At 41.5% G+C, this 12,423-nt stretch overlaps 1 protein-coding gene across 4 annotated transcripts in view; it reads right to left on the bottom strand.

The window, feature by feature from the left end:
* Positions 1-12,423, bottom strand: part of ARMH3 (armadillo like helical domain containing 3) — a 186,606-nt gene that overhangs the window by 145,297 nt on the left and 28,886 nt on the right. For all 4 annotated transcript variants that reach the window (XR_005069111.1, XM_037064084.1, XM_037064085.1 and 1 more), the window contains exons 10-15: positions 12,249-12,292; positions 11,136-11,196; positions 9,044-9,090; positions 8,227-8,302; positions 6,602-6,695; positions 2,157-2,258 (exon numbers count right to left, since the gene is read on the bottom strand). Coding sequence is in view for 3 of the 4 variants with exons in the window: in XM_037064084.1 (XP_036919979.1) it covers positions 2,157-2,258; positions 6,602-6,695; positions 8,227-8,302; positions 9,044-9,090; positions 11,136-11,196; positions 12,249-12,292 (424 nt within the window). In the remaining variant the exon portion in view is untranslated. The remainder of the gene's footprint in view (positions 1-2,156; positions 2,259-6,601; positions 6,696-8,226; positions 8,303-9,043; positions 9,091-11,135; positions 11,197-12,248; positions 12,293-12,423) is intronic.

Genomic DNA, 12,423 nt, shown 5'->3' with positions numbered 1-12,423 from the left:
TTTTAGCAATTTTGATTCTACACTGGTGTTTTTATTATCTAGGAATCTGAAGCTTATTCATGAACGATAATTTAAGAACCCAAACTTCAATTACTGAGTAGACAAAACAGCTGGCTTCTAAAGTAGGATTTAAAGATTCTTACAAGAAAGGCTTATTAAAGAAGAATATACACCAAATTGTTAATAATGATTAACTCTAAAGAGCTTAATTCCAAAGGAGTTTCACTTTGTTAGTTAACCACTGATAGAATGTTTTCATTTTTTAAAAAAGATTTTATCTATCCATCTTTAGAGGGGAAGGGAAGGAGAGAAGGAGAGAAGCATCAATGCATGGTTGCCTCTCATGAGTCCCCCGCTGGGAACCGGCCTGCAACCCAGGCATGTGCCCTGACTGGGAATCGAACCACGACCGTGTCGTTCGCAGGCCTACACTCAATCCACTGAGCTACGCCAGCCAGGGCCAGAATGTTTTAATTTTTAACAAAGACTATTCCAATTACTTTTTCAATCAGGGGAAAAAATCCTTGTAAATGAGAGAAGCCCAGTGGATTAAGCAGTGGGTACTGAATAAAATGCTATTAACCACTGAGATAAGGAGACAGTCACCTACAAAGGAGTTCCCATCAGACTGTCAGCAGATTTCTCAAAAGAGATCTTCCAGGCAAGAAGGGGCTGCAAAGAAGTATTCCAAGTCATGAAATCCAAAGACCTATATCCAAGATTGCTTTATCCAGCAAAACTTTCATTTAGAATGGAAGGACAGATAAAGTGCTTCTCAGATAATGGCAAGTTCAAGGAGTTCATCATCACCAAGCCCTTATTATATGAAATGTTAAAGGGACTTATCTAAGAAAAAGAAGATAAAAAATATGAACAATGAAAGGACAGCAAACTCACAGTTACTAACAACCACATCTAAAACAAAAGCAAACCAAGAGGACAGCTACATCAGGAGCAGAACCACAGAAATGAAGAACACATGGAGAGTTAGTAACAGGGGAGTGAGAGGAGGAGAAGCGGGGAGAAGGTACGGAGAATAAGTAGCATAGATGGTAGGCAGAAAATAGGTAGGGGGGAGGGCAAGAATAGTATAGGAAATATAGAATCTAAAGAACTTGAGACACGTGGACATAAACTAAAGGGGGGAATGGTGGGGGAGGGGTGTGCAGGGTGGAGGGTAATGAAGGGGGGAAATAGGACAACTATAATGGCATAATCAATAAAATATTTTTTTAAAGATTTTATTTATTTATTTATTTATTTTTAGAGGGGAGGGAGAGAGGGAGAGAAACATCAATAATGTATGGTTGCCTTTTGTGCATCCCCTGCTGGTAGTTAGCCTGCAAGGAACCGGTTTGCAACCCAGGCATGTGCCCTGACTAGGAATCGAACTGTGATCGTCTGGTTCGCAGGCCCGCGCTCAATCCACTGAGCTACGCCTGCCAGGGCCAATAAAATATTTTTTTTAAAAGACAAAACCGAAACGTATACTGAATAGAATTTGCTGGGTTTCCTCCCAATCCCTTCTCACTCCCAGCCCAAAGACTCTACTCCCCTACCACCAATTAAAAGACCATAGAAAAATAAACAGGAAGAACAGGAACCCACATAGAATAAACTCGCACTTCCCCATCCCCCACTTTTCTCCCACTTTCCACTCTGTGTCTCTGAGCTGGGCACTGACACCTGTGTTTTAAGTGGTAAGGAACACAGTCCCTGCGAGTCTCACCTCTTCCTGCTGTGTGTACTCTGCCCAAAAGTCCTCCACTTCTCACCACAAGCTGGTGTTTTCAGCTCTTGTCCTCAGAAGGGAATTCCCTGAAGCATGCTAATCCCCCCACTTCCCACACAAAAGAGTTTGCATCTACTTACCAAAATCTGCTAAGATGACTTGCCAGTTTTTGTAGAGACCTTTTTTCCCCTGTTCTATTTCAGAGCTCTTTCCCTCCAGTTCCAGGTTTTCCCACCGCCACCTAACTACCAATTGGCAGTGAGAAACCACTGTTTTCCAGTAATCAGGACCATCACCATGCACAGGTGGCCCCAACAGTTCATATTGTGGAAGCTTCGAAGGATTGATGCTGCTCCCTGATTCTAGCTAAGCAACCAGCTGCCACCCCTTCTGCCTCCTGAGCCCCCAAAGTAGCATGCCTTACCTTTGGTGTCCTGCATGACAATTGAGCTATACTTTAAGAAGGTTATCAGTAGATTACTGGTCTGTACATCTGCATCCAGTGGGAGTTCCACAGAACTTATAACTGCAAGAGGACGATGAAACACAGTTAGCCTATACTATTTAACACTTTTATCTCCTTAGCCAATTTGTCAGCAGACAAGGAAATCACTAAGCTTTTTCCACAACACAGGGAGGACCAAGTGCTTAATATAGAACCTTTATCTCATCTTCCTAGGCCCCTAGAGCCCTTCCTACTTCAAAGCACAATGCCCATCTCTCTATCTAGGAGGGCCAGTCTCTAGGAATAGTGCTTTTCTCCCAACATCCTGAAAAGGGTATTTTTTAAAACTTATTTATCTTTAGAGGGGAAGGGAAGGAGAGGAGAGAAACATCAATGTGTGGTTGCCTCTCATGCATCCCCTGCTGGGAACTGGCGTGCAACCCAGGCATGTGCCCTGACTGGGAATCAAACCGAGATCGTGTGGTTCACAGGCCCTCGCTCAATCCACTGAGCTACACCAGCCAGGGCGGGTATTTTTTTCAATTACAGTTTATATTCAGTATTATTTTGTACTAGTTTCAGGTGTACAGCATAGTGGTTAGACAATCATATACTCTACAAAGTGTTCCCCCAACATTTCCAGTACTAAAAAGGGTATTTTGATTCCATTTCTAGCTCCAAGTAACGCAAAATGGTTCAGGGTCCTTCTTAAGTCACTTTGATTTGTACCTAAGGGAAAGATCTGTACTGAATATAAATGAGCTTTGCTTTGATGAGTCTCTTGCTTAAAATAAATGACAATCCACTCCTAATAAGGAGAAATCTTGTTCAATTTGAGAATAAGCCTTTAGGCTAGAAATACTCAGGATGGAAGGGGAAACATTTAAGGCAGAACTACAGTTAAATCGTACTCCTTAATCCTTTACCCTCAATGAAAGGGAGCCTAAAAAGAAATAGGAGACTGAATATAGGAGGGCATTATTGTTTGGGACAGCCTGAGAAATGAGTTTTATACACCTAGCTGCTTGCTGTTTGTTTCCGAGCGAAACCACCCCACCACAGCTCCCACTTTCTAAGCCACAACCCCAGTGAACAGTAAGGGACCAGACCAGAGCTGACCCACACAGAACAATCATATGTAGATTCAAGTTTCTCAGACTTTCAGTTAGACCCAGACAGCCCTGGCTGGTGCGGCTCGGTTGGTTGCACACTGACTAGCAAGGTGGAAAGTTGCTGGTTCAATTCCTGGTCGGGTCACGTGCCCAGGTTGCAGGTTTGGTCCTGGTCCCAGTTCAGAGCACATGCGAGAGGCAGCTGATGGGTGTTTCTCTTTCACATCAATGTTTCTCTCCCTCTTTCTCCCTCCCTTCCCCTCCCTCTAAAAAATAAATAAATAAAATCTTTAAAAAATAAATTAGACCCAGACATTTTGTTAACTGCTGTACACTGTCTAAGACATAATCTATAAGCAAAGGGAGGCACATGCCGGCCCAGACAAGCTAGAGAATCTACCCTTCTGCGGTATTTCCACCCATGAAGACTCAGCTAAGTTTGAGATATTCCTCATCATACGTCCTCACACCACAGTGGATCCCTCTGGAGTTATTATAATATACTCAGAGAACATTTATTAACAATGGGAAACATTTGCATATTATGGATCCATAATACACAGCAAGCACAGCAAAAAGCCTCATGAGAAGAAATTAACATGCCCAACCCTTGGCTGTTCTCCCACAGCTCAGCCCCCAAGAATTAATAAAAGACAAACACACTTTTATGTTGAAATACTAAAAGGCCTTACTTCACATTATAGGTAAATGACCCGAGACTGTCACTGCAAACTGTAACAGCCTATTTTGAAGCTCAGAGCCCATAATCATTCCTTTGTCAAATACAGTAAGCCATCAAACTGGTAGCTGGGACTTTTTTCCCACTCGCACACAGCAATAACTGGGAAACTGTCTTACATAACACATAAAAATGTAGAAGTATATGTATTTTTAGTTTACCAGAAAGTCCTCTCATGCGAAGGCTGAGTTGTCAAATGTCAAGTGTTAGCTGAGAACAAATGTTACACCTAAACTGTTGGCTTTTAAAAACAGTGGCTCCAGGGCCCTGGCTGGGTAGCTCAGTGGGTTAGAGTGTCACCCCAATACACCAGGGGTGCGGGTTCAGTATAGTGAGGGCACATGCAAGAACCAACAAATGAATGCATAAATAAGTGGAACAACAAATCAGTGTTTCTTTCTCTCTCTTTCCGCCCTCTCCTCCCCTCTCCCTGTCTCTAAAAATCAGTAATAGCCCTGGCTGGTGGCGGGGGCGTGGACTGAGAGCCAGCCTACGAACTGAAAGGTCACTGGTTTGATTCTCAATCAAGACACACGCCTGGGTTGCAGGCCAGGTCCCCAGTTGTGGGCATGCGAGAGGCAACAGATTGATGTTTCTCTCTCTCACTCTCTCTCTCTCCCTCCCTTGCCCTCTCTCTAAAAGTAAATATACAAAATCTTTTTTTAAAAATAAATAATAAAAAAATTTTAAATAATGGCTCCAGTGATATACCTTTAAATATAGTGAACTACCAAGCACTAGTACAGTTAAAAAACAAAATCTGAAAACAAGGTTATAATATTTAGGACCCCTACAGAAAGGAAATGAGGTAGGAAAGAGGAAAAAACAAAATAGGAGAGAATAAAATCCCTCCCAAAATACAATCTCCTTTCTAGAATAGTTAGTCCTTGATTTTTGGCTTCATAATTCTTCCCAGCTGCCTTTGTCGAGGGAGACAGTCATTTGAAAAGGGGCTGACTCCATCTTCCCGTAGAAAAAAATAAAAGCACACTAGTTGTAGGTAAAGTAAGCACAAATCCTGCCATTGCATAATCAAATGTGTGGGTGGAAGTGTTCACAATGAACAGTTTAAAAGGCAGTTCTCTGAAGCATCCAAAGCCCAACATCACATGGAACTCAGATATATATGTACATATATACACACAGCTTTGGATATCCATGGTAACCAGGCAGGCTTCGTCCTTAAAGAAAAAGAACAGTATTTCCATTGGATTACTCAGTGACCTGAATAAGCTCGGACAAGTAGGCAATCCTCACTACTAGTTTCTTCTCATTAAAATATTTTGGACAGGAACAAGTGTAAAGGACACATGGACAAAACTAAGGCAGGGGGTGGGTGGGAGGGAGGTGGGGAGCGCTGGGCAGGGCTGGGATGGGAGTACAAGACAGAAAACCGTACTTGAACAATAATTAAATAAATTTAAAAAATAAAATAAATTTGGCTTTCAATTTTAAACAGATCCAATTTGCTACCACAGACCTCACTATCAATGGCAGCTCCCTGTCATGCTTCTGCACCAGTACTGCTGTGCTACTTCACAATGCTACTGCCAAAAGTCCAATATGAAAGTTTAAAGGAGAGAAAGCAGATCACGGAAGGTCATTTCACATACAGACAGTAGGGAGGCACACCAAAAGAATCAAAGTTAAATTTCCTGTATTTCTTTATCTAAAATGAGGTCAGCATTTAAGGCAAAATATCAAGTATTAACAAAGATTATTTTCTGGTTAAGACATTCCATCAAACATACTTAGCCTACAGTAGAACCAACTCAGACGACACAAAGTTTTGGGGCAAAATTCATAATTTCTTTTCTGTTATCTTTTTTTTAAGTTATAGTCGTAAGATTTATAAAGTGGAAATTTTTTTGTTATTTTTCAGGGGATGAAGTCTTAAAGTCTTACCCACCAAACTCCCAATTACAATTCACTCAAAGCTTGCCATTTTCTAAGTGGGAGTGGCTAGCAGACACATAACAGTGAGCAAACATCAGGTTCACTCTCTCATTCATTTGTTCAACAAATATTTACTAAGCAATGACCATGCCAGGTGCTCTGCTGGGCAGACAGTGGTGAAAAAAAACAGACATGGTCCCCTGACCTGATTCACATCTTGGTTCTTGGTTGTAACTCCCACTAACCTTAGGCAAACCAATGAATTCCTTGGCCTCAAGTCCCTCATCTGTCAAATGGCAACATGAGATAACATTACTACTTTACACTGAAGTCAGCAAGATACTCATAAAACATCTCCCCTGAGCCTCACAAGTACCCTGACAGTTTGGCAGGACAGGCGGGCATCGCTGGCCCCAGAGATCCCTTCAAGATCTAGTACTTCACGACTCGAGCATCCCCTGAGGAGGCCACACTGGGGTTACACCACTTCTTACACAGAGAAAAGTACTTAACTATCTTTTTGAAAGTCTTCTTTGGAGCTTAAGGAGTCCTAAAGGATGATATTTTTCAGACAGTTTCTTAAGTGAAAGAATCAACAACTGTGTTCTTTGTTAAACACAGCTGTGCTCACCCTGAAAGATTCAAGACTATATTATATATTAGTTAAGAAAACTTACCATCAGAGGAGGGTGGTGTGGTACCAAGTGGTGTGACTGGGGTTGTTGGGGCAGGGCTGACAGGAGTTGTCACCAAACCCATCTCTGGATGACTCTGAGAAAGAACACAGATGGGTGAGAAGAGAGGAAGTCCAGTTCCGAGCACATCCTGATTAACATCCTTTCTGACATCCCTGGCCTCAGAGACAGAAAGCTCCCTGAGGAGGGACTGCTTCTGCGTCTAGTTCCCATGACTACCTCATTATTGGTGATGCTTGCTAACCACTAATAAGAAGCTCTGTGAGCTAGTTCTTTCTAAGTAACTAAGTTCTCATTATATAAGTTTTTTCTACAGAACTATACAAATAAAAAACTGGACGAAACAAATACACAGGATTATTCTACAAAAAGGGAGAGGCATTTGCAGTCCTATCTGAACCTGGGAAAGGAATACTCTCATCAAATCAACCTAAAATACATCTACAGACTATTCTGATGACTACATAGCTGAAAATAAATGCAGGTGAGCCAAGGGGATAGGGGGTACTACAAAAACAGCTACGAAAATGACAGCCTTCCTGTTCCAGAACAAACAAGTGTTGGAATTGGGAGGTAAAGACACGGGTCGACATCCACTGGGGACCAAAACAGATGGCTGCCCTGTCCCTGACCTTCCCTAGCCATCCCCGCCACATCAGCTCTTGGGAATTAAACTGAGAAGCTCCTCCCTGCTCCTCCCCAACAGCTTTACCATGATTTTATCTTCCTTTACAATCAGTTACAGAATTCAGAAAGCAGACAAGTGAGAAGAGTAAAAATAGTAAATAAAGTCTCTTATGTTATTACGTGTCCTCCGAGGCAGACTCCACACCAGCACACTGCTTTTTAAGCATGACTCTTTGTTTGTTTGTTAAACTCAGTCAGTGGATCCCATACACATTAGCCCTTTGAATAAAGAAACATGAGCAAACTCCCCTTTAAAAGAAACCTACATACATATTTTAAGCAGTCTGGCTTTAAAATGAAAACCCTTTATCAATTTTTTAAGGCAGCTTTCATGGATAGCACTTGAGTTGTCAGCCTACTTTAGTCCCAACTGTTCCAACTACTGAGGCTACCCCTGAGGCAAATGACCCAGCACTCAGTATTCCATGACTTGGAGCTTTTATTTGCAGACCGTTTTCTTCTGTTAATGGCCAACCTTAAGCTGGACAGGCTATTTTTTACTTTTCTTCTCTGGAAATTTGTGAGAAACTAAGATAAATAATTTGGCCTATTATATCTCCAGTCATAATTCCAATGGTTTAGAAAGCAGAAAGCCTGATATAAAAATCCATCTGGACAGATAATGCCAAGGGATTGCCAGTGAGCCAAATGAAGTAATCTCAACTCATCTGGGTTAACATTAACATCCGGACAAACTGGTCAAAACCATTAACTCTGCATGTTATCTGACCTACTCCACACCACCTGGAAACAGACATATTTGAGGACAGCTCAAAGCAAAGACCACTGATGCAACTCTCTGTTACCCCTACTTACCAAAGCAAAGCAGGGCTCAAACAGGCAAATCCAGAGGCTTTTCAATGGTATGATTTGAATGAAATTCAGGAAGAAAAAGAATTGGAGCTTTTAATATAACCAACCTGAGCTAACACTGTGATGAAGTTGCGATTTAAATGAACAGCTTCATAAAGTGCCAGAAGGATAGCCTCATTGGTTCTAAAGAAAAAGAAAACAAATTGAAGAGGCTTTTATAGTGCAGGCGTTAGAACAATACAAGCATCAAAATAAGACTTCATCCCAGCTCCTCATTATCAATCCTTCGGAGTTTCTAATGCTTCCTTTATTTCCTTTCTTGGCACATATAAAGTGTATATAGGCAAAGAGGAAAGAGGAAAGGTCCTTAACTTTAGTTCTTTAGTTCTTGCCCTGGCTGGTGTAGCTCATTGAGCACGAGCCTGAGAACCAAAAGGTTGCCAGTTCTTGCCAGTTTGATTCCCAGTCAGGCCACCGGTCTGGGTTGCAGGCCAGGTCCCCAGTAGGGGGCTTGTGAGAGGCAACCACACATTGATGTTTCTCTCCCTTTCTTTCTCCCTCTTTTCTCCTCTCTCTAAAAATACATAAATAAAATATTTTAAAAAATTCTTCAGTTCTTATCTACTTCACTCACTATTTTCACTCTCACTTTTTCTCCCCAATCCAGTTAAGTCCTTAACTGGCTCAGATACCCGGCCCCCTTTCTTTTCATTCTAGAGACAGCTGGGTACAGTTTCTCTGCTTCCTGGAACTCAAAATACAGAACCAAAGTAGAGGTTCCTAAGGGTCCATTAGTGTTGAAAACTGGAGAAACAGCTGATCATATTACAAAAAAAGTTTGAATTTGTAAAAGATTAACAAGAGGTAACGTTTCACACTCTCATATCCAGTTGGCAACCCCACACTAAAATTCAAGTCACTTACTGTACTGAAATTTTCTCATGAGCATCTGCTATGAACATGCTGCCCACCTGTGGAAGAAATGGGGAATTGCACATTTACAGTAGGAAAATAAAAAAGGAGCTCTGTTTAAGTCTTTAATAAAAAAGTCTTTATATTTTTAAATATATTTTATTGATTATGCCATTACAGTTGTCCTATTTCCCCCCTTCATTCCCCTCCACCCTACACACCTCTCCCCCACCATTCCCCTCCCTTAAAAAAAGTCTTTAATCAGTGAAAAAACAAGCTACTTGTGGCCGAAGGGAAATTAGAACTCTGGCCCCCAGTTATCCACATAGCCAAATCAGCCCAGTTTGAAGATCTTAAAGGAATAAGTAATAAATGAAATACTGATGACTCCACTAACTGTCTCCCCTTAAAGAGACTTAAAAACAATCCTAGTACTTTTTTTTGTTCAGCTGTCCATTTCAATGGGTAAGTTCAGTAAACCACTGACAGTGAGCAAAGTTGACCTAGACATCCTCATCACTCTGCATCTTTCTTGGAAGTTGCCTTGTTAAAGTCAAAAACTAATTCATGAAGAATATCACAGAAAGTAGGCTGACTTCATCCAATGAAGTCAAAGACATTTTGGGGAGGAATACTTGAGTTTCAGACCAGAACTATGTGAGATCTATTGTCCATCTTTCAGATCACAAAATCTTTAGTCTGTGCCCTGGGCAGAACAGCTGAATAAGTAAATGGAGTGGGCTGCCTCCAGTATGTATGATATCAGAGGCAGTAAGAAAGATGCACATCCCTCTAAAAATGCCTTTCCATATGTTTACTGATGTCCAAAACTATGCAGCTGAAACTTCTTTAGGCAAAGATCCCTGAGAGCAATATAATTATATCTAAATCATTTAACCAAACACCAATACAGTGCTCATACTGCTCTGACCTATGAGAGATTTTAGTTATTGATGCTTCAGAGTTAAAGAGCTTATCAAGTCCTTCCTGAGAGTAGGCTCTAAGAAAAAAAGGGGAAAGGACATGGTCATGGGGGGGGGTTACCTTTTAAGGGTAGAGGGATGACTGTTTCTTGCAATGAACTCAAATCTTGTTTTGCTCTAGGGCTCATTATTTAAATACTAAGGCCCAAGAAGACTTTGTGAATCTCCCTAGATTCTAAGACCTGCTAGATTAGTCTTAAAATTAGTTGCAGACTATCTGACCCAAAACACCTGTGATGCCCAGGCTGTGAAACCGTGCTCAGCAGCCTTGCAAAGTGGGCCAATAAGTTTTGTGACCATGGACCTCTCAGCCCATTAAGCCTTTAGACAAGTGGCTCAGGTCCACCGCACAGATCCCTCAACTCCAGGACCGGCTATGAGGAAGCAAGTGGCCACAGCAAGGTTAGAGTCAGATCTAAACCCTCCTGTTGTTTGTACCATAGGGTTGGTCCTCAAACAAAGCCAACTCTACAGAAAGCAGAAGTCTGGCTTAACATGTACTTTTACTGTAGCCTTTAAAAACTAAATTACCGTATTTTGCCATATATAATGCACTCCTGTGTATAATGCACTCCCCTGTATAATGTGCACCCACATTTTTAACCAGAACTGTCAGGGGGGGAAGCTTTTAATTTTTTAATTCAATTTTTAATTTATTTATATTTAGAAACAAAACTGATTACCATATCCCAGGGTATTACTTTGTGTATGGATATAGTATTGCTTTCTAGAGTTACACTTTTAATGCATGAGCATAAATAAAAGAATTAAAAATATGTATATAGATATGAAATTAGTACTACTCACGTTTAATGTGCACCCTTACTTTTCCCTCAAAAATTTGGGCAAAAAAAGTGCACAATACACACAGCAAAACATGGTAATTAATGTGAGAAAAAAATCTGTCCCAGGGGAATCAGAGCTCTCCTCTCCCCATGTCACTTTGGTTTGGAAAGCACTAAGAGGTACAGCTCTCAAAATAACCTGCTCTGAGTAGCCCCCTCTCTCTCCCCTAATCATGCCATCATCTCAAACATCTTAACTTCTCTGTGTCCAGATTTGTCTACCTCTATAGACCTCTTATATTTCTGAGCAGGAGTAAAAAAACAAGTAGGACTTACCATATTTGTTAAAGCAGAGAAAAAACCGCTCTGGTGTTCTTCTTCCTTGTCCTTATACTGCCTAAACAAAAATAACTCAATTCAACTTTACTATTATTTATCAAGTACATCTTTGTCCTTAGCATTCTCAGTAATCAAGGCAGGGCACTTGGAGAATTCACTCCAGAAAACAAAAGCTCTGTGATAATACAGTCACTGCAGTTTCTCTTGCAAGCTGGGAGGCACCGCATCTGCTCTTGAGGTAGGATGTACCAAAATGCCTGGCTACTCTGGGAGAGACTTAGAAAGCAAGCTGCAGAAGTGTGAAACTGCTCTAACATATGGCTGATGCAGTTATTTTTCAAACAAACTATTACTTGAAAAGTGTGGCAGTGAAATTACTTCAGGGCTGTAACAGTGAAAATCTTGTTTGTTTTTGAAGGAAGAGGATGGAAGAAATCTGTGAGCTAAACTATTTGTGGAGATGGGACAGATTTGAAATTCCAACACCCAATGGTGTGTGAGGAAAGTACAGAGAGAAGCAAAAAAGGTCCTGCCTGGCCCTTGCCAGGATTTGGGAAACTCCTGGTTTCCATTCACTGAATTCAGATCCTTCCCCATCCACAGAAGGAGGAAAAGCACACGTCAGGGAAGAGAGCCCCCAGAAGAGACAGGGGCTCCAGGAAACCACTGATGATTCCTGATGAAAAAGGCATCTGGCAAACTAAAGGTAATTCAGTATTTTCTCCTTTTACTTATTTTTTAAGTATAGTGCTTTGTTACACAGAAAATGATAATTTCTGTGATACATTGGGCCAAACGGAAGAGCCTGCAAGAGGCTAAAATACTAGTTAAAACACCCTGCAATAAAATACTAAAGGTTGCAAAGAATGTACCTAATTGTTTAAGGAAAAGATGGACACTAACCCAGTGGCTTCTCCCCTGGTGTCAGAAACACCCTTCACTAAAGCCACCCAGCCAGGCTAGAGCAACTAATACCTGCCAGCATCTGTGCCTCTGAATGCCCTTCTAGGACGGGCAGGGGAGGTCACCCTAGAACTCTAACAGACCTGTCTCCTACTCAACCAATTCAAATGAAAATCAGACCCGTCTCTTTCGGGAAGGTGGACTTACCTGTTGTACTCAGATAAAGCCTGAGCAATCACAAGCCCCATTCCCTAGAAAGGAAAAAGACAGCACAGGTGAAATGAGGGCCTGGTGGCAATGCTACAAGTAGGCCAGGGAAAACACTAATCACATCCCCATGGTCCAAGCCCACGAAGTTCTACCTGAACACTGGCAGTGAGGA

Source organism: Sturnira hondurensis, unplaced genomic scaffold (assembly GCF_014824575.4).
Source record: "Sturnira hondurensis isolate 20B ecotype Veracruz unplaced genomic scaffold, ASM1482457v3 Scaffold0014854, whole genome shotgun sequence".
Classification (NCBI taxonomy): domain Eukaryota; kingdom Metazoa; phylum Chordata; class Mammalia; order Chiroptera; family Phyllostomidae; genus Sturnira; species Sturnira hondurensis.
Note: the sequence above shows the minus strand (reverse complement) of the source record. Positions and strands in the feature narration are given on the sequence as shown.